General features: G+C 50.7%; 1 protein-coding gene across 16 annotated transcripts; it reads right to left on the minus strand.

The window, feature by feature from the left end:
* Positions 1 to 604: 604 nt before the first annotated feature.
* SGK2 (serum/glucocorticoid regulated kinase 2) lies at positions 605 to 19,927 on the minus strand. 16 transcript variants are annotated; one of them, XR_013999717.1, is made up of 16 exons: positions 19,655 to 19,825; positions 15,433 to 15,629; positions 14,212 to 14,277; positions 13,582 to 13,631; positions 13,008 to 13,065; positions 12,740 to 12,823; positions 11,766 to 11,897; positions 10,591 to 10,703; positions 10,256 to 10,292; positions 9,529 to 9,615; positions 7,886 to 7,981; positions 6,802 to 6,957; positions 4,757 to 4,846; positions 3,432 to 3,637; positions 1,845 to 1,966; positions 605 to 1,579 (listed from the first exon to the last, which is right to left on the minus strand). XR_013999717.1 is itself a non-coding variant. In XM_081149539.1 (15 exons), exons 3-14 carry the CDS (start codon positions 14,251 to 14,253, stop codon positions 3,473 to 3,475), a joined length of 1,110 nt encoding a protein of 369 aa, XP_081005665.1. In that variant the 5' UTR covers positions 14,254 to 14,277; positions 15,433 to 15,629; positions 19,655 to 19,825; the 3' UTR covers positions 605 to 1,579; positions 3,432 to 3,472. The 16 variants fall into 16 exon arrangements, 8 of the variants coding, with proteins under 8 accessions (XP_081005665.1, XP_081005663.1, XP_081005666.1 ...); XR_013999711.1 differs by lacking the exon at positions 15,433 to 15,629 and having other exon boundaries at positions 19,655 to 19,927; XR_013999712.1 differs by lacking the exons at positions 1,845 to 1,966; positions 15,433 to 15,629 and having other exon boundaries at positions 605 to 964; positions 1,491 to 1,579; positions 19,655 to 19,891.
* Positions 19,928 to 21,170: the final 1,243 nt, after the last annotated feature.

Raw genomic sequence — 21,170 nt, forward strand, 5'->3', positions numbered from 1 at the left:
GGGGTGGGGGGGTGAGGAACGCCCCAGCCTCAATCCCAAGAGCGCAGGCGCGAAGAGGCGCGGGGCGGGGCTTTGCAGCCGAGACCTAGGAGCCTGAGGCTAGCGGAGCGAGGCGGCGGGGTTTTGGCTCCGTGGGAGGTCGGGGAGGACTTCCCGGAGGAGGGTGGGCAGGTTTAGCGGTGAGAGAGGTGAAACGAGATAGTTCTTTCTCTTTGGTTAACCCCGCGACTCTGAGCACCGCAGTTCCAGGCCCAGGATATGGCGGTAAACACCCTCTAAGAGTCTCCAGGCGGGAAGTTACCCCGGGTCAGAGCCTACAAAAAAGTGAAAATGTAAACTGTCTTAAGGAGCTGTGAGGGGCCGGAGCTGGGCAGAAAGGGGCCCCCGATGAGCTGCGATATGAAAAAGTGGTGTTCATGAAGGCAAGGGCTGGGAAGAGCGTTGCGGGCCGAAGGAGCTGCTTATGCGCCAGAGCCATCGCCGGGAGGGGAAAGCAGGTGCCAGTGAAGAGGCCCTTCCTTCTCCTAGGGGGGCGCCCTGAACCTGTGGACCTGTGTGGGTGCCACCACCTCGCTGGCTCAACCCAATGAGAGCAGACACTTCGGACAGTTTCTGTTTGAATTTATGTTTGCTAGAATCTTCAACATGTACAGAGTGGTAGGAGTGTTGGGATCTTAGAACAAACTCTTGTTGCCTTTTCACAATTACTGTCATTGCAGAGTTAAGTGGAGGAGAGTTATTCAGAATTCTTTTCCTGGGGTTGCTGTATTTTGGTGCAAAATTGGGTGAATACAGTCTTCAGTGAGGGATACAAATGGAAGTGATGTCGTTCCACTGTAGAGAGTGTAGGCTGTGCCACTTGAGTGTTAGGATGGGTCTAGGCATCCTTCTTGCTTTATGTAGTCAGTGTTCGCTAGAAGACTAAAAGTGTACCTGCCCAGAGCACTTCTCCCACTGTTGGAGGCTGTAGAAAGAGCAGAGGTCTTAGAATCAGCTGCTGCCAAGTTCAATTCCTGGCTGTGCCTTATACCAGCTGGGTGACCCTGGGCAAGTTGCTTAATCTCTCTGAGCAAATGTTTCTTATCTATGAAGGGAGTTTAATAATTTCTCAGTGCTAGCTTACTGTGAAAATTGTAGATAATGCATGTAACACTCAGAATGTGCCCAGTAAACATGGGTGTAGTATGATCAATTCAATATCATAGTTTTTCTTCATTTCTATTTTCTATACTGCTGAAATGTTTGTGATCTTATAGTCTTAAAAGAGTCATTATGCTTTTTATAATCCATAGCAGATTGTGTACTTTTGACAGTACTAGCACATTTCAGACAATTACAATCTTGCATTTTGCTTTGGGAAGTTGGGGGGATTTTGGCCCCTCCCTCATGTTCTACTTTTTCGATTTACAGACACTATTAAGATAGAAATCAAATCAGAGTGTTTCAGAGTTCTCTGTGCATGTCAAAGGGTCACAACAGATCTTCCTGACCCAGCTTTGATGTCCAGTGTCATTGTCATTGGTGTGTTTTCCATGATGTTCAGCTTCATCCCCTATAAATCCTGCAGCAGGGGGCTGCCCTGGAAAAATGGAAGGGAGAGAGTGGAACTGAAGAGGAAAAGACAATGAAAATCACTGTGCACACTGATGTTAAGAAAGTTCCTCTCTTTTCCACAAACCAAAAAGCTTCCACAAACCCAGAACCATAGGTGATGAACCATAGGTTTGTGGGGAGAAAAAAACCCAAAAACCACTTCCACTGAAATAAAGCAGCATGGTCCATCCTACAAGTGCAGGGTGTTCTGAATTCATGAGGTTATGTGTTCAGATTCTGCCCAGAATTACCTTGAGAAATGACTAATCCTGAATACATGGAGCTCTATAGGTGGCTGGAAAGCTCTGGTCACCAAGCCTGCACCAGTCTCCAGCCCTGTCCAAGGCCTGGGCTCCCATGCATGGCCTTAAACCTGCCAAACAGGGACAGGTGAGGTGGAGCACAGCATGAACTTGGCAACCAGCCTTAGACCATGAGTATCCAGTTAAATGTCTCCTATTCAACACCTCATTCCCACCACCTAGTTTATTCTGATCGATTCCTGACTTGGTTTTCACTAGAGATTTTGACAGCCATTCTGTTGGACCTAACAGAGTGAGAGGCAGATGAGCGCAAAGGTTACATGTGAGAGCGCTGGTGTCAGCTTATATGGCTCTTAAGTCCCAGCTCAGACCCTTACTAACTATGTGACCAGGTAAGAAACAACTCTGACCCTGTTTCTTCATTGGGAAAAGGGGACAGTAATAGTTCCTACCTTGGGGTTGTTTGGATAAAAACTGATAATAGACTTGAAAGAGTCTAGCACAGAAACTGGTTCAGCATAGGCTGCTGTTCTGAAGCTGATTTGGGCCAATCAAGCCAAAAAAGAGGGTGTTAAAAGGATCAGAAGCTCTCAAAATCATTCGAAAGCTGGAGGTCAAGATGCAAGGCTTCCCAGGAATGACGGGAATGACACCACAGCACTGATACGAAGAAGCTACTGCTGCCGCCGCCGCTGCCACTAAGTCCCAATTGCTACAATTTAAGCTGTTGCCACTTCTACACCAGGAACTTGGTTTTGTGGGTGCTGTGGCCACACCTACCGCATGAAAAAGAGCTTCCAGTCCCTTCTTTGAGTCAAAATCTGGCACAGGTGCATCTCTGGGCCACAGGCCTGACCCTAGCTGCAGGGGAGGCTGGGAAAGTCACTATCTAGAATTATAGCTACAGTAACTGGAGGTAGTTATGGAGCCTCATCCAGACTCATAAAGTAGGAGATTCCCTGAATATAGGAAGGGGTTTAGATGCCAGGCAGACAAACCTAATAACAAGTGTCCAACACTACCCACAACAAAGAGATACCATCAACATAAGAAAATAAAAAGATGTTAGGTGATACCCTATAGGTTGTCTCATCTCTGCCATTTTACACTTTGAAATCAAAATCTAAACACCAAGAGACCTGGTTGCCTACCCAACGTTCCCCCCACCTTCGTGTCAGGACGCCTGTGTTATTAGGGGTGATGAAGTACCAGCACGTAAGTCACATATCTCACCTCCATTACAGTAGGCATGGGTGGCTAGTGAGCAGAAGTCATTGGGTAGGGCTCCTGGGAAACTCTAAAAGTGTCCTTCTGCTCTTCCCTCCTTTTTCCTCTACCCAGAACACAAAAGCAATGGCTAGAGCTCCAGTAACCACCTTATAATAATGTAGCAACTAATATTGAAGCCATTTGCCAAGATGGCAGAGCAAAATACAGAAAGCCTCTGAATATCTGATGACCTGTTGTCCCAGCCCTGGGCACCTAAGCACAATTCTTTATGTGCTGGGAAAATATCTTATTTAAGCCATTGTTACTTTGAGTCTCTGTTCCTGGCAGCTGAAGGTAATTCCTTACAGGTACCAGCTGCCTTCAGTGGTTTCACAGGTACTTCTCTCCTAGCAATCCAAGACGGCATCATCCTCCGGCACATAGGAAAATCCCTGGAATGCACTTGAGGCCCCGGAGCTGCTGGCCACAGTGTCTGGAGTGCAGCCAATGGACTTTGACACGGCTTCCTGGGTGAACTCTGGGTCAAAGTGTTTCAAGTCAGCAGGTCCTGCCTGTGAATATAAGCCAACGATGAGAAGGGAACACGGGTCAGAGCTGCCAAAGGAACTCACACCCCCCGAGAGGAATGTTAGGCCTGCCCTCTGAGTGCCTTCTGGACACCCTAACTTACCTGTCACCCCTGCCTTTACATTAGTTATTTTATTCCACGATGTCCAATAACCACTTATCAATTCCTCTGACCCCCTGGCACCCTCCCCGCCTGCTCCACAATAACCCTCAGACAAGTCTAGTCAACATACACTTACTGAGTGCCTGCCGGGTACTGTTCATGGCCCTGGGAATGCAGGCCCCTGCTTTCATGGCGCTTACGTTGTACAGGGGTAGGATGATTGGTAATAAGCATGTACACAAATAGGTAATTTTGGATGTTGGTGGGTCTTATAAAAAATATGCCCTGCCAGGCCAGCAGCGTGCCTCAGCAGTTAAGCATCGACCTAGAATCCAGGAGATCTTGGTTCAATTCACGGTCAGGGCACATGCCCGGTTGCAGGCTGGATCCACAGGGGGGTAGGGGGGTGCAGAAGACAGCCGATCAATGACCCTCTCATCATTGATGTTTCTCTCTCTCTCTCTCTCTCTCTCTCTCTCTCTCCTTTTCCCTTCCTCTCTCTGAAATCAATACAAACATATTAAGAATAAATAAATTAATTAAAACATACTATATACATGTTTTATATCTATAAAGTGGTTAGAGCTTCAGCCCACCCACCCACCTTTACACTTCCCTGTTTTCCATCGCTCTACAGTGAATGCATGCCATTTTAATCATCGGGGGGAAAGCCAACCATAGGGGGAAAATGTCTTTCCAGGGCTTGGCTCCATCTGGGTGTGGTACATGACACAGAGCATTTTAAAAACTGAAAAGGGCTGTGCAATGAGAGTCAGTGGTGCTAAAAGTAAAGGAGCGGAAACATGGCTCATCACACAGCTGGACTGGCAGGGCTTCTGGGTTCCAGACCAGTTCTGCCTCTAACTTACTATTTGGCCTTGGACAAATCATGGGGCCTCTTGGACCCTCGGTTTTTCCATCTGTAGAGAGTTGGCCCAGATACCTTCCAAACTGCCACTAGCCCTGGTAACGCAGAATCTGGAATGTGGTGACCTCTTACCACGTTTGGGTTGAAGGGTGGAGTCAGCCTCTTGTGGTACAAGTCATCCCAGTTTATGGGGCTGAAGAACACGTGGTTCTTTATCTCAATCTGCGGGAAGAAGGTGCCGATCAGAGGCAGCCCTCCGCATAGTGCTCCCACCCCACCTCCACATGGGCCTGAGCTCCAGCTCTATCGGCAGCTGGCTGTGAAGCCCTAAAACCTTTGCTGAGAAAGTAACTTCTACCTCTGGCTGGTTTCCTGGGACAATGGGGCATTCTGCAGCCAGGCACTCCCCTTCTTGATCATCAGGAACCCAAACCCTTTCCCCCATGACATTTGTTTATTCCACATCTATTTACTGAATACCTACTCTGTGCCAGCACCGTGGTAGGCTTTGGCAGTATGTCATTGAACAAGACAGCAGAACCTGCCCTGGGGGTTCCCAGGGGATCGTGGGGACCTTGCCCCACTCTGCCTTAGTGCATTTTGACTCTTCGAAAACGCAAAGCAGAGAAATAGACAAATGAACTCACTATAGAAGGTTTAGGAAGGAAAGCCCCAGGAAAAGCTGTAGGTTCTCAGGGACCCAGAATTTAGGACTCAGCTCTAGCCGTGTTTCACCACTTTTTTCCTGCTGCAAACCAATGTCAACTTTCTCTTGTCCCTGCAGGACCCTCTATCTGTGTTTCTCAAAGAATGATTCTCCGGCCGCCTGTATCAAATTACCACCTTCTGGACTTGTTAAAAAGCCAGATCCAAAATATCCCAGATACCTAAAAACTGGTAACACTGGTTGCCTCTAAATTAAGGAACTGGGTAGCTGGAGGGACTTTTTCTGAATATTCTTTGAATTTTGATCTAAGTGAATATATCTTATTGTTTAAATCATACATATTTTTTACCATGCAAATTTCCACCTGGAAGGAGTGGACTGGTCCTCATGAAAATCCCATTCTTTAAGCTAACCAGGGATGGGAAGGCAAATGCCCTAAATGTTGTTATGTTTCACAGTATCTAACATGTAGGGCTGTCTGTAAAAACACTTAAAAAGGATTTACTATGTGCCAGGCATTGGCCTAAGTGCTTTGCATATCTTAATCCATGATCTTAGTAGCAGCCTTGAGCTAGGTGCTATTATTACAGGTAGGGAAACTGAGGCTCACCAAGAGAAGTTAAGCATAAGTGGTGGAGGGGGGATCTGAACCCAGGTAGCCTGTCTCCTAGTTCATGCATCTCAACCACGATGCTAGAAGAGAAAACAAAGTTCTAGGAAGAAGAGTACTGTGGTCTTCCTTTTATAAATCCAAATGGTCATTGGTTGAGTAGGTAATGTAAGATTATATTTTTTAGATGCTACTTTAATAATAACTTTAGAAACCAACATATAATAAATTTGTTAAGGGAATAGACTGTGAATTATTGATCTCTATATCGTGAGTGCCCAGCCTGGGCAGTGGCAAGGAGGAAGCGCTCAGATATTTGTGAAAAGCCAGTCCAGTCCACTTTACACAGAAGCCAGAGGAATTTCTTAAAACTTGAATTGGTTCTTACCACACCCGTGCTCAACATACACTAAAGTGTACCACTCTCCCGTTCCCACCACAGGACTTTTGCACATGCTGCCCTGGGTCGGATGCCTCCTCCCAGCTCTGTATGACTGTTTCCTTCTCATCCTTCAAGTCTCAGCTTAATTGTCACCTCCTCAGAGAGGACCTCCCTGATCATGCCAGTGTGAGTTCACCCCCCCATTACTATCTCAGCTCATTATTTATTTCCTGACACTTGTCACACTCTGTAATTATTGTATATATTTGTTCATTGTCTGCCTCCCCCCAATAAGCTTAATAAGGGCAGAGACCCAGTCTACCGAATCCCTAGCACCTAGCTCAATGTCTGGCACAAAGCAGGTGCTCAGTAGAGAGGCTGAACAGAAGAACTAGACTGAAGGGAGTAATCAGGCAGCAGAAGCTATGAATTTCCAATGAACAAATTAGCAGTGCTTGGTTTCACAGGACAGCTGCCTCTGAAGGAAGGGGCCAGTGCTCCACTGGCAAGTCACCTACAAAGTCTGCTTTGGAGCCCAGCCGCTGCTTCTTGTCCTTGTGGAGAAGGGCTTGCAGGAGGTCACAGGCCGCCACCGTCCGGCCCCCAGGGATCTGTAGTGGCTGGTGCAGGATGTTGTCATACATCTGGGATACGTCTCGGCTGTAGAAGGGTGGCTGGTGAAAGAGGGAGAGAGCTGGAGGATCATCCATGTTCAAGTGGGCACAGGTCTCAGAGAGACCTGGAGCAAAGCTGGGTCGCTGGACAGATTCAGCCAGGCCCGCATCTTATATAGTGGCTCACGTGGCAGACTGGAGAGGGACGGAGACCTCTGGGCTTCTAGCACAGTGGAGAGGGCTGCTGGGAAGGCTGAGGAGTCTCTTTTCACCAGTGTAAGACTTGTGGGCCTCCTGGGAGCATCCCCTATCCCACCTCTCTTAATCCGGCTTGTGCACCAACTTTGCACTTTTCAAAGGTCACCCCCCCACACACACACACTTCATCGTTTCATCCCAGCCTCACAACCGTCCCTGGAGACAGGTAATAATTTTTCAGATGAGAAGACAAGGCTCAGAGAGGTTAAAGCCTGTGGCATAGCTCAGAAGAGAGTCAGGCCCCAAACCCTATCCAGAGCCCACCTTTCCTGGTGCTCTTCCTCCCACCTCCTCTGCCAGCTCTTCCTTCTCCAGCCTCCACAGAGCCTGTTCCTTCAGACCCACCAAGCTCTGCTGACGAAGCCCCCCCAGAGTGAAGCCTGGCCTGGGGTGGGTCTACACGTGCCTCCATCTAAGCAGGCAGCCTAGGATTGGGTCCAGGGCTGGTCCCACAACCTACCAGCACTGTGACCTTTCTGGGCCTCAGTTTCCCTTTCAGTAAATTAAGAACAACTCCATTTCCTGCAGCTACCCTCCAAAGGCTGTTTTGAGGCACCAAAGGAGTAACATAGGAGATGGTATATTATAAGTGCTGAACTGACAGTATTTTAAAAAAATACATATCATCCTTGTATTCACTTTGGCGTCATCTTTTTTAGCTTGGAGTGGAAACCCACTCCATCTCTCCCCAGAGCCAGACGTCCCTTGCAGACAGCTCCACCCCACTCACCAGGCCATGCAGCATCTCGTAGAGGACGGCCCCCAAACACCACCAGTCCACTGCCCGATCATAGGGCTCTTTACGAAGTACTTCTGGAGCCAAGTACTGTTGAGGGGAAACACACTTATCTGAGGGGAAAGACCCTCAGCCTCAGTCTCCTCATCTGTAAACAAGGTGCTTGGAGAAAAAGATCGTGGAAGAGATAACATGTTGGGGTCAGTCTCCTACACGAGCCAGGGTGCCATGTCCCCTGCTCCCTGCCCTGGCAACATCCAAAGAAGGGATAGCTGGGCTGCCAGACTTTGGGAGACCAGCCCCATCCAGCAGACACCCTGCCATACACAAACACAGACAATGGCTACTGCTCAAAGAGGTCATCTGTCCATCAGCTACCCTAAAACCAAATTGAGGAGGCCCAGCTGAGATCTGAAACCCAGATTTTCTTTTTTCTTTTTTTTTTTTTTTAATATATTTGGTGTATTCTCTCTTTCTCTTTCTTTCTTTCTTTCTTTCTTTCTTTCTTTCTTTCTTTCTTTCTTTCTTTCTTTCATTTTTTAAAAAAATATGTCTATTGATTTCAGAGAGAGGAAGGGAGAGGGAGAGAGAGGGAGAGAGAAACATCAATGATGAGAGAGAGTCATTGATCGGCTGCCTCCTGCACGCTCCCTGCTGGAGGTTGAGCCGGAAACCCAGACATGTGCCCTGACCAGGAATCAAACGGCAATCTACTGGATCCTAGGTTGGTGCTCAACTGCTGAGCCACACCCGCCAGGCTGAAACCCAGATTTTCAAGCACAGGTTGAAAAATAGAGCAGCTAAAGCCCTGCCCCCTGCCAGGTTAGGTGGAACTTCCTAGGCCTGCAGCCTCGGCCTCACAACCCCACCCAGACATCTGTCCAAGCACTTAGTGACTCCTTCTGGTCCAACATCCAGCACTAGTGGGAGTTTAAGGAAAGGTTTGAACCCCAAGGCTGCATAGAGGCCTTGGCAGGACAGACAGACATGTGTGAATTACTGCTGAGACCCACAAATTCTAACCCTCCAGGCTCTTGGTGAATAGAAAAGGGTGGAAATAAAGTTCTTCCTTCATACTTGCAAGCCCTGATCTTAACTGTCAGGCTAGGACCTCCTGTTACACACCCTGTAGGCCAGTGCTGTCCAATACAGTAGCCACTATCCACATGTGCCCACCAGACACTTGAAATGTGGCTGATCAGAGCTGAGATGGCCCAGCAGTGTGAAACAGACGCTGACTTCAAAGACTTAGAAAATATCTCAACAACTTTATATTGATTGTATGTTGAAGTGACAATATTTTGTATATATTGGGTTAATTAAAATATATTATTAAAATTAATTTCACCTGTTTCTTTTTACTTTTTAAACATGGCCACTGGAGAAGTTCAATTGCCTACATGTTTGCATTTCTGTTTCTATTTCTATTGGACATCACTGTGGCAGAATCGCCAGCAGGTGGCTGGGTCCCAGCAGCCCCCAGAGCTGATGCCCCCATTACCCAGATGAGTGCACAGGCAGCTCTGGGGAGTGCCTGAGTGGAGGAGTGAGCCCTTTAGGTGTAACCTGTTGCCTCTAATCAGGAGATGTGGCCTCGGTCACTCATAGCCTGCCTTCTCTTAGGAGGTTGAGCTCACCTCAGGGGTGCCACAGAATGTGGACGTGGTCTCCTCCGGCTCTACACCTTCCTTGCAGAGGCCAAAATCTGTCAGAACCACGTGTCCCTGCGGAGGAGGGGGGGCAGGGGCAGGAAAGTGGTCTAAGATAAAGGTACGGCCAGGCCTAACCCCAATGCCCAGATGCCACCCTGCAGGGCAGCAGCCCTGGGGGCCAATGCCCCTGCACAGGTTGAGGCTATACTCAGAGACCCAGGACTTCTGGACTGGGAGCAGCACAGGGGCAAGGTGGGGAGACGGTATTTCAAAGACTTAGAAAATATCTCAACAACTTTATATTGATTGTATGTTGAAATGACAATATTTTGTATATGTTGGGTTAATTAAAATATTAAGTAATTAATGTTTTAATATTTTAAAATATTAATTAAAATATTAATTAATTAATTTAATATTAATTAAATATTGAGGAAATTCACTCTAAGACAGGGAGGGACTACAAAACCCACAAGCCTCTACCTGGCTTCACCTCTGCCTTCTATAGACCTCCTGTACACAGATGTGCACATACAGGTACATATACACATGGTCTCATGTGTACATGATGCATATATGCGTGCATGTACACATGTATGGCCATGTGCACACACATATTTGAATGCATCCCTATACAATGCATGCACATCCATGCACACACTTGTGGGTACACAGCATACATGTGCAACAATGCACACGCAGACACACAAACCTGGCAGTCCAAGAGAATGTTCTCTGGTTTCAGGTCCCTGCAGAAAATGAGAAAAGCACATTGTGATGGCTCAGCCACTTAGTGAGGACAGTTGGGGATCTGGGGTCCTGTTGGGAGGACTATTGAGAGAGGCTCACAGAGATGTCCAGGGAAGCCCAGGGAGGATGGTCACTTGATCCTAGAAAGGAGGAGGCGCCCACCCTACCCCACTGGGGACATTCTCCTCAGACGAAGGACCAGTCCACTGGCGTTTCATCAGGATTTAGGGGCCACACAAACCCCTGGCTGTTGGGGCAGAGGGCCCAGGCCTGCCTCTGAGCCACAGCAGGCCTCACCTGTAGATGATGTTGAGGGAGTGCAGATAGCCAATGGCACTGGCCACCTCCGCGGCGTAGAACCGGGCCCGGGGCTCCAGGAACCTGCGCTCCCGCTGCAGGTGGAAGAAGAGCTGGAGGGGGAGGACACCTGTGAGAGGGTTTCCTGGGGCGCTCCAGTCCCTAGAGTGGAGGGGGGGCAGCTGGCCAAGTCACCCCCTCTCTGAGCGGCAATGTACTCAGACAACAAAGGGCATGTAGGCCCCCACCCTATATAGCAGTTGTCGGGTGTCCAAAGGTCAGCAGGGGAGCTTAATTAGCATGGATTGAGCACCTATTGTGTTCCAGGCTCCGAGCCAGAACCTTTCACGTCTCTTATCTCCTCAGTTCCTCATGACCCTCTTCAAGGTATCAAATATGATGGTAGTTTCACCTAAGAGGAAACTGGGAGGGGTCAGAGCCGTCAGGTGACTTGCCAAGCAAGCTCATGTAGCTTGCAATTGGCAGAGCTGGGATCTGAAACTGGGTGGTTCAACCATGTATTTTTCTTCCCACCCAGGTGATAAGATTATTATGGCTGAGTCAAACTCAGCCCAGGTTAGATCTGCCCGTGGACCAATGGCTTTGGTATGTTCTGCTGGCCTGGAAAACTATTCACCTCCTCCAGGAGACTTAGGGATGTAGGACAAAAACTCCCCTCCTGGCATCAGGCCAAAAGGCATAAGGTCACAGAGTTTAAATCTGGGGTCACTGAGAAGGCCCCACTAAGTTTTGCCAGAGTGAAGTCCAGGAGGGAACTCAGCTCATGCAGTTGTGCTGCTAGGGCACCAGGGGGCCTCAGGTCTCCATTTACCACAGTGACAGGTCACCCCCACCAGAGGCCTCTGGTGTAAAACTGGCACATTGCAAATCTTGACCACAGAGCTCCTCTAACATTGACCTTTCCTAGGTGAGGTTGGGCAGCTTAGCAGGGGGAAGTCACCACAGACCCACATGCCAGTCCTGGCTCTGCCAGGTATGGGCTACATGGCCTTGAGCAACTGAGTTAGCTCCTGAGCCTGGGCTTCTTCAGCCACAAAATGGGTCTGTTGTATGGAGAACGTGAGATCATTCCAGAACCTGGTACACAGTGGGTGTGTGGGATGGACCGCTCCCAGCTAAGAGCCCGCCGGGGAGCTCCCTGCGGTCCCACCCACCTCTCCTCCGTTGACGTAGTCGAGCACAAAGTAGAGCTTCTCGGGCGTCTGGAAGGAGTAGCGCAAGCCCACGAGGAAGGGGTGCCGCACGTTCTTCAGAAGCACGTTGCGCTCCGCCATGATGTGGTTCTGCTGCGGGGTCACAAAGACCGGGCGCCGTGTCACAGCCCGCAGGGCCTCTCCCAGAACCTTCCCATGCCCCTCCTCAGACACCCACTGTGGCTCCTTATTGCCAGGCCCAGCTCCTTGCCTGGTATTCAGGGTTCTGTGTGGTCAGCCTCATCCCCAGCCAGTGCGTATGGCTGCAGCTCCAGCCCCCAGATCAGAAACCCCTTCCCCTCAACCAGGGGGGATAAGCAAAGCGTATCCGATTACTGCATGCAGGAGGCCACATTCATGCCTTTGTTCGAGCTGTTTCCCCTGCTTGGACACCCTCTTTTCAGGCCACCGAACCCTACCTTCAAGGCAGCTGCAAGGCCGCCTCCCTCAGGAAGACCTCCCTGACCCACCCCCATGATGTCTTGTTAACGTTAATTCCCTCTCCTGGGTCCCCTGATTTGAGCTTCCCTCTCTGGGCCTGCTCTCTCCTCCTAATGGGGTTGGAGTTAAAGAGACTCAAGTCAGATGAAACATCTGGAACTCCAGGATGGCTGTGGTGGAAGGGCCTTTGGAGAGTAGAAAGTGTGACCCCACACTGCAGCTGGGGAGGCAGGCAGAGGACTTGTCCACTGTGGGGCCGTAGTCTCCCCGGGGAGGCACAGGGCTGGGGCTGGCTCCTCCTGCAGGCCTGCGGGTGAAGTTGTTGGCCTGCCTTCCTTGAGAAGGGTGGGCATCCTGGGACCACCTGGTCCCCTGCTGTGACCCCCCCCTACACCCAGCCCATGGACCCCTCACAGTTGGGACCCATCTTGGGAAGCCGCCATCGCCTGGGAGTGGAGGAACAGGGAGGAAATGCTTCTGCCTGAGCTCGATACCTCTTTATTCTTTAAAATGGATTTTTTCTGCAGCACCTTCACTGCGTAGAACATCCCGTCAGACTTGCGCTTGGCCAGGAGGACCTGAGCGGAAGCAGAAACGTAAGGCCCTGCAGGTGACCACCCCTCTGACGGCCCTCAGCTCCGGCCCTGCATCCTGGGATCTGCAGGTCGAGGGCTCCCTCTCTGCACATGGAGGGGACAGGCAGGGGATGGAGGAGGCCGGAGAAGGGGGACCCAAGCCTCCCACCTTCACCATGTGACTCACCTTCCCATAGTTGCCTTTGCCAATGACTTTGAGGAAGTCGAAGTCGGTGGGCCGGGCACTGGGGGAAGAGGGAACACAGTCAGCATTTGCAAGATTGTGAAACCCGGTCCTGAGATCAAATCCAGACTTCTTTTTCACTTTGAAGGTGGGCAGCTTTCCTACAGGGAGCTTTCCTATAGCCAAGCCTCCTCACCGCTGAAGAATGCCATGTTCTCCCAGACAAAAGGGGGCTTGTATGACTGGCCCTGCACCTGGGGACCTCACAATCAGGTAAACAACAGGTAAGGTGGGGAGAAAGCCAGACGCCATGGCATAGAAGGTGAGGGAGCTGGCTTCAAAGCCTGAGAGGGGTGGGGAGCTGCTAACAACACAGGCTTTGGGGGCATTCCAGGCTCAGGGCTCAGCATGAGCAGAGGCTGGGGAATTAGTGGGAGATAAAGCTGGGGGACGGTCCTGGGAAGGTGACAGAGGGTCTTGAAGGTAGACCAGAGAACTTGGATTTTATTCCCAAGGCTAGGGGAGCCAGGTATGAGGGGAGCCAGAGAGGAAAGTTGTTTGAGAGACCAGAACTCACTTTGGGTTGGCTGAAGGCCCCAGGTTGATGTTCCCGTTGGCCCTTGAGGGCTAAAGACATTTACAGAAAGAGGTGATTAATATCAACAGGTCTCTACTCCTGGCTCCCTCCTTTCCCCAGCCCTAGGCCCTGATCCATTCTCCAACATCTCTACCAGCCTGCCTTCCTTCCTTCCTTCCTTCCTTCCTTCCTTCCTTCCTTCCTTCCTTCCTTCCTTCCTTCCTTCCTCCTCCCACCCCTCATCCCCACCCCCACCATCCACCATCTCATCTGCTTCTCACAACAGTGTTGGGAGGCTGCTGGCAGTAATGCCAATTGTATAGGTGAGAAAACAGAGGCCCAGAGAAGCGCTGTTCAAGGACTTGCAGGCTGCTCCACAGGCATTATTAGAACCCAGGTGTCCTCAGGGCCAATCCCATGATTTTTCCACCCAATTTACTTCTTGAAGCCTTTGCCTCTTCTCTATTTACCCTGCAAATGGCCCACTTTTGTGAGCTCAGGGTGACCCCTACTGGCCCCACAGTCTGTCTGGGATGACCCACCTTCCTGGCAGGTGCTTGCCTAGATTTCCTGAGCCGTGTTAGGAAGTGAGCCCCCTGCTGGTGGGTAGGGGAACCAAGACCCACTCACCTGTGGACTGGGAGTCCCGGCCAGGCTAGGACTAGCATCCATTCTGTAACAGTGATAGGGTGGGTGCTGGGGGCACAAGAAGCAGGCATGAGAGAGCTGGTTGGGGAGTTAACTTCACCTGTCTAGGGCTTCAGGCACCACTGCCCTTACCACCCCACCCCAACTCCCTCAATGCTCTTGCCATAGCCTGAGCTCCTACCCCAGAGGCCAGCAACCCCTGCATGGAAGAAGAAATGATACCCACTGGACCCCAGCCTCCCCAGTCAAACATCTCTTGAGGGAAGGAGGGAGAATGGTAAGGGAGGCCCTTCACAGGCTGAGTCTTTTTCAAGGTTTGGGGATAGCCAAGGTAGCAACACCCTGTGAGCCAGGGCAGCTCCAGGAGTCCAGGTTGGCTAGGCCTGGAAGGACAGTGGCAGAGCATAAAAGTTTGCACCCTTCCCCCCATTCCCCTATTTCTAGCCTGAGGCCTAGAAAGGGACTTGCCAGGATGACACAGCTTATGAGGGACAGGCTAGGCTCTCCAGCCTCCCATACAGGCATGTTGCAGCCATGAATTCCTGTGGAAAGCCCCCACATGGGCTCTGTACTATGATCTCCCTGCCACAAGGACTTCCACCCAATGCCCCTGGAAGGGCGCTGCCCTGGAGGTCTTGGGCTGATGCCATGGAGAAACCCCAGACTGGCCAGTGTCCAGCTGAGATTAAACAGATCAGCTGGTCTATACAGACAGGAGCACAGTGCCTTTCCTGCCCCCACCCTGCAGGTGGAGGAAGCTGGCATATCTAGGCCCTGACTCAGGATGTCCAGGGCCCAGAGCCCCACCCCTGCTTGGAAGGTCCAGAGCTGATATCTCCCCTGATATCCCAGTTGCTTAAGGGAACTGACGGGTACTGTGCATCCCAAGCCCGCAGCCTTGGCCCTCTGTGGGGCCCAGGCTGCAGCCCCACCTCTCTGGGTAGACACTGCCTATCTTTACAAGAGGGCACCTGGTACCACCCCATGGCCATCTTGGGAGCTGAGAAAGTCACCACAGGGGAAGAGAGGGAGTCCCCCAGCTCTGTGGAGCCCTAAGAGAGCAAGCTGCAGAACTGCCCATAGGGAGTACAGCCTGGTGCCCTAGGCCTGTGCTCCTGCAGGCAGCCCACCATGCGGCCACACCCTCTCCTGCTGACTCTGCTGGCCCCTCTGCCAGGCCCTGGCCTCCCCAGCCCCTCGTACCTGCACCAGCCTGAGGAGAGGCCTCTGAGAGAACCAGCAGTTAGAGCCAGAGGATGGGCAATGGACAAGAGAGCCTCTCTCTGTTCTCCCAACAAGGGCTGAAGTGTCTGTGCCTGGTGCCGGCCTGGCCCCAGCTCCAAACTCCCAGCAGCATCAGCATCGAGGGAGCTGTTGATGTCATGCAGGACCCAGCAGAGCTTAAGATAGAATGGGAGACCTCTGTTTCCTCGGGGCATCGCCTCCCCCTGGGGGGTGGGCAGCAGCTGCAGGAGAACCCTGGAGACTCCTGGCTTGTTAGAATGTGGGAGTGTGGGTCAGGGAGTGGGTGTGCAGGCGTTTCGTGTATAGATGTGCTTTAGCCTGTGTGTCTGTCTGGTGTGTCTGCGTGTCCCCGTATGGCAAGGTATCGCGTCAGTGTGTAGTCCACGTAGATGACTGCCTGTGCTCTGTTGTGTGTGTCATGGTGACCCTGTTTGTATAATTTTTCTGTGTGTCTGTGCATCTCTGACTGTGTGTTCTCAGCGTGTGTGTGTGTGTGTGTGTGTGTGTGTGCGCCTCAGGGATCCTCTGTGCAGTGTGTTGACATGTCAGTGTGTATCCCTATACGTGTTAATGTGCTTGTGTGTATGTGTGTGAGCCTGTGTGTGGGTGTCTACATCTGTGAGTCTGCAGGTAAGTATGGGTGTCTATGATACATGTGTGTGACAGAGTAACCACATGTGTGTATGTAGGTTATTGTGTGTCTGTACTCATACTGATGCATATCAGTAAATCTGTGTGTGTGTGTGTGTGTGTGTGTGTGTGTGTGTGTGTGTGTGTGTAGGGTCCTGTCTGTAAGACATGCTCCCTAGGGCATATCCAGGCCTGGTGTAAACCATCTGGGACTCTGGGACTGGTGTCTGGCTCAGTCCAGCTGACTTTGGTCTCTGACTGCTGAGTCCTTGGCCACTTGGGCCTTTCCCTGCTGGCCCCTTCAGGGCTCTGGCCTACTGTCCCCAGGACAAGGCTGGTTGGCCCACAGCTCTGCGGCTATGCAAGAGGAAGAAACATGGTCCTAGCCGGTAGTTGGCTCATGAAGTTGTTGCTGCCTAGTGTGATAATTAGGCCCTCATGGGTCCCTCCTCTCCCCCAGAGCTCATGAGGAATGCTCTGGGGAATGCAGGAGTTGACAGGGCCTGACACAGTCCCTGTTCTTCTGGAACTTTCTGTGTGGCTACCACATGCCACACCCAGACCCCTGCAATTCACCACTGTGGAGGGATCTATAGGGCTGGGGCCAAGGGGGTTGGTCAGGGAGGGACCTGAGCCTAGTGGTCCCGGGCTTCCCTGCAGGCTCTAAAGTGCAGGGCACCTGGAGGTGTCAGCCAAGGAAACCAAGTGGACAGTATCAGAGCCTACCATCTGCCAACAAAATAGAAATGTTGAACCAACACACAGATGGGCAGTGTGTCATGTTGGCAAAACACATACCCAGAACAAGGACATTTCTTTTCAGTAACAAGCCCCTGATTGGCCCTTCACTCAGCAGCAAAACAATGGCGGTAATAATGATAACAACCTAAATGTTCCACCACAAGCGCTTCGGAGCATCGCCAGCTGTAACAGCTCCCTCTCCACCTTACATCCCCAGCCAGATGCCCTCCATTTCCCTGTTCCCCCTTTCAGCTCAACTCCTCGAAGGCGTTGTCCAGACTTGCTCTCCATGCTTTTCCCTTTTCTCTCTTGAACCCATTACAAAGAGGCTTGCATCCTGATAGGGGACAAGAGAGGTGCCTTCGCATGCCAGGGCCAGTGATGGGTTTCCCCTCTTGCCCGCTTCTCTTCTGGGGGTGGGGTGGGGGGGATCTGACACGCCCACTCCCCCACTTGGCTTCAGGAGCTGCTGGTTTCCCACCTGCCTCACTGACTGTTCTTCCTCCGCCTCTTCTGCTGGACTCACCTCCTCTTTTCACCCTTCCACACTGGCCTGTCCCCAGGCTCAGCCCTTGGACCCCTGTCTACACTTGTTCCCTAGTTGATCTCAAGCAGTTTAATGGCTTGGAACACCAACTCTAGTCAATAATTCCCAAGTGTCTCTCTCGTTCTGAGTCTCTCCTGAATTTTGGATTTAAATAGCTAACTGCTTCCTGGACACGTCACTAATTAGATGGCCAGAGGCCCCTCAGACTTAATGTGTCTAAAGCAAGTCTTGACCCACACTCCTTCCACTCTTCCCCGGCACTACCACCTACTCAAAAGTTCAAGCCAGCAACTTGGAATCAGTCATCCTAGAAAGCTGGCACCCTCACCCCGCCTCCACTCCTCCAAGAAATCCCACCAGCCTCTAACTTCCATCCAGAAACCCACTGCTGCTACCACCCTGCCTGGGCCACTAGCATCACTTGCATGGATTATTGCAATAGCTGCCTTAGTGAGTCTCTATTTCTATCTTTACCCAGTACAACCTTTTCCCACCAAAAGCCAGAGTGACTCTAAAAATGTGAACCAGATCATGTGACTTTGTTGCTCAAAACCCCAGTGACATCACATCACTTGGAGAATCAAAATCCAAAGTCTTTACGATGTTCTACAAGATTCCACCAACCCAGCTCCTGTCTCCAGCTCCACCTTGTCTCCATTGCTCTCCTCTCACTACACTCCAGCCTCTCTGGCCTCCTGGCTGTTCCTCAAACACAGTATCCTCTGGCCTCCTGACCCTTGCTCTTACTCTACCTAGAATGCTCTTCCCCCAGACATCTTCAGAGCTGCCTTCCACTAATGTCACAGAGGTCTCTGCTCACATGTCACCAATCAGATAGGCCTTTTCTAATTACTGGTGACCAATTATCCTAGTTTGTCTGGGACTTCCAGGTTTCCTGGGATGTGGGACTTTCAGTGCTTAAACCAGTACAGTTCTGGGCAAACCAGGATGGTTGGTCTCTCTACAAAACCAGTCCCACTCATTCCCTATCCACTTTTCCTGCTTTATATTTTACTTTGTAACATTCATCACTCTTTGACACCTTCTCACGTTAACGCTTTATTTTCTGTCTCGAATGAGAACATCAGCTCCACGAGGGCAAAGACTTCTCGTCCACTGTTGACTGCAGTACCTAGAACGGGGCCTGAAATATAGTTGGTGCACCATACATGTTTGACTAATGAATCAAGGAATGAATTGATAAGATACATTCCTGGACATATATAAAGTGGAAAATTACCCGACAACAAACAAAACTGACATAGGAGCCTATGTAAATGGAAGCAGAAACATATGTGCTACAGTGTCAAACGAAAAAAACAAACCAGATTTCAGAATGGTAGGTGTATCAGGGATACTATCTTTGTACAGAACAAAAGACATATGTACACATGTACTCTTGTGTACAGCCACAGAGGAAAGTCTGGAAGGCCATGACCCAAGGTGACAGTGGGTTAGGTCATTTTTTTTTAATCTTTGTACCATTGTGTAAAGCTTCTAAGTCCTGGTGGGAACTTTAACATACCCATTGCCCACCATCGCCCTCTCCCGTCACCTTGACTGTGACCCCCACACGAGCAGCTCTCTGCTCTGAAGGCTTCTTGCTCCCTTCTCTGCACCAGCTTCTGCTGTTGCATCTGTCTTCCCTCTACTGTGATTGATTCATTTACACCACTGCCTGCCCAAGGCATGCCAATGACATACCAGTGACAGTGTGCACCAAGTGCCAGCTTGATCTGATTTTGTTCCCACAACGCCATAGGTTGGGAACTATCATCTTCCCTGTCAGGGGAGAAGACTACTGAGGCTTGAGGAGGTGAAATGAATTGATCAACCACATAGCTAGTTAGTGATATAACTGAGATTTGAACCCAGCCGGTCTGACTTCAAAGTCTGAACTTTCAGGGAGAAGTTAGGAATTCAGAAGAGGGAGGCATGAAGTTAGTGGGAAGGAAGTCAGGATGTATCCTGGTTAGTTAGGAAGGAAGACAATTAGGTAGCGAGTTGGTTGAAAGGGGAGGAGGCAAAGGAGAGAGGGATGAAGGGAAAAAAGTTAGGAAAAAAGAAAATTAGTAAAGAAGGAAGCAAGGGACGGAGGGAGAGAAGATTTAGGAAGAAGAAAGGGAGTTAGGAAGAAGGGAGTTAGGCAGGAAAGGAAGTCAATAGGTAGTTAGGAAGGAAGTTAGCTAAGTCACCAGTTAGTCAGTTTGGCAGACCATCAAGTTGGCAGGCCGGTGTCCTGCTCACCGCTGAGCCTCTCACCTGAAAACTCTGCGTCCCAGCTCAGGTCCTGGGGAGCAGCCCCGAGCACAGGTCTGCCCTCCCGGTTCTCTGCATGGTCCCCCAGTCCTGAGTTGCCGGAACAGCCTGCCCAGTCAGGAGCGACCTGTCATCCACTCGCTCAGACTCCTGAACCAGCTCAAGTTCAGTCTCCCAGCCCCGCCGGCTGAGGCTGGCCGCGAGGCCTTCCAGTTACTAATTAACTGCGGGACCTGAATCACGATGCTGGCTGCACCCACTGGCTCCTTGAAGGACCTGCCCTGGGGATCCTCTGAACTTTTAAAAGCTACTGCACAACTTATGTGACCTTGGGCAAGTGACTTTAGCTCCCTGAGCCTCACGTGAATTGGTGATGATAGCGTGTGTCCTGAGTCACAGGGAGGATCTCTGAAGTCCCTTTCAACACTGTCACATTTTTATTGCCTGAAAGCTCACCCTCACCCTCCCAAGTTCAGCTCAAATGCTGACTCTCCTACACAGCCTTCCCTGATTCCATCCGCTGAATCACTTCTCCTCCTCATAGAGCCTGGAAACCATCCAAAGGGCTTGTTGCACACAGCTCTCCCCTCTGCCAGTCTCCGAGAGGACCACCAGCCTCTGTGATTAGCCCTGCCATTGACACCGGCAGGGAGGGGCAGCTCATGCCCACCTGAGCTAGCCTCATGCCTGACACCTCTGGAGCTCTTTTGTATTGAGCCAAAGCCTGCCAGCCAGAGCTCTCTTGATGGGCACCATCTTGGGAGAGCCACAGCTGGCTGAGACCCATGCCTCGCTCTGCCCTTCGGGAGACCTGATTCTCAGCTCTCCCCACCTCCCATGGACAGAAGGCTTTCCCTGGTTGATCTGAAGGTGCCCAGACTAAGGGTTCTAACTCCGGGCAAGGGCAGGGACTGGCCTGCTGGACAGATAAGAAAAGCTCCACCCAGTGACTCCTCCTCAACAGGCCACTCAAAGTCTGACTGTCATCCTGCTTTCTCCAATTCCATTTCATTAAAATGCCAACAACTTCCCATTCATTCTAACGCTTTAAAAGCTGGCTGCTCTAACAGCGCCCAGGAGGAGCCCTGCATGCCCGCTCCCCACCTCCACTAACACACCCATAGGCATGTGACTGGCCTCAGCCCAAAGAGGCGGTGGCTGGCCCAGGTGCACCAAGCAAATCAGGGCAGAGCCCTGGGTCCTGCCCCTTTCTGAAGCTGTCCTGCTCCACAAAGCCTCTCCTCCCCTGCACTCCCAAAGCCGGTTTTTACATAAACTCTATCGAAGAATTCCAACATACAGCAGTATGTGAAATAAAAGTGGAAGCTTCTCCAAACCATCTTCAATCTCTTTCTCAGAGGTAACTGCTGTTTACTAAATGGTGACTATCCCAGATTTCTGCTTGTGCCCTAATGTTCATCTCATACACTCCCCACCCCAGAAAAATGGGCCATACTAATTGTTCAGCCACTCACTTTTCTTCTCACACATCTTTTCATATCAACACATATTCAAATTT

The sequence above is a fragment of the Miniopterus schreibersii genome (assembly GCF_964146895.1).
Source record: "Miniopterus schreibersii genome assembly, chromosome: 10".
NCBI lineage: Eukaryota > Metazoa > Chordata > Mammalia > Chiroptera > Miniopteridae > Miniopterus > Miniopterus schreibersii.

What these genes read in the sequence shown, in the direction of transcription:
- SGK2 (XM_081149533.1), bottom strand. Translation starts at nt 14,253, where the DNA reads ATGGATGCTAGTCCTAGCCTGGCCGGGACTCCCAGTCCACAG. An exon ending in TCCCTCAACATCATCTACAG is followed by an intron (nt 10,293 to 10,590) that starts GTGAGGCCTGCT and finishes CATTTTCTGCAG; the next exon opens with GGACCTGAAACCAGAGAACA. An exon ending in CACCCTTCAACCCAAACGTG is followed by an intron (nt 3,638 to 4,756) that starts GTAAGAGGTCAC and finishes TTATATTCACAG; the next exon opens with GCAGGACCTGCTGACTTGAA.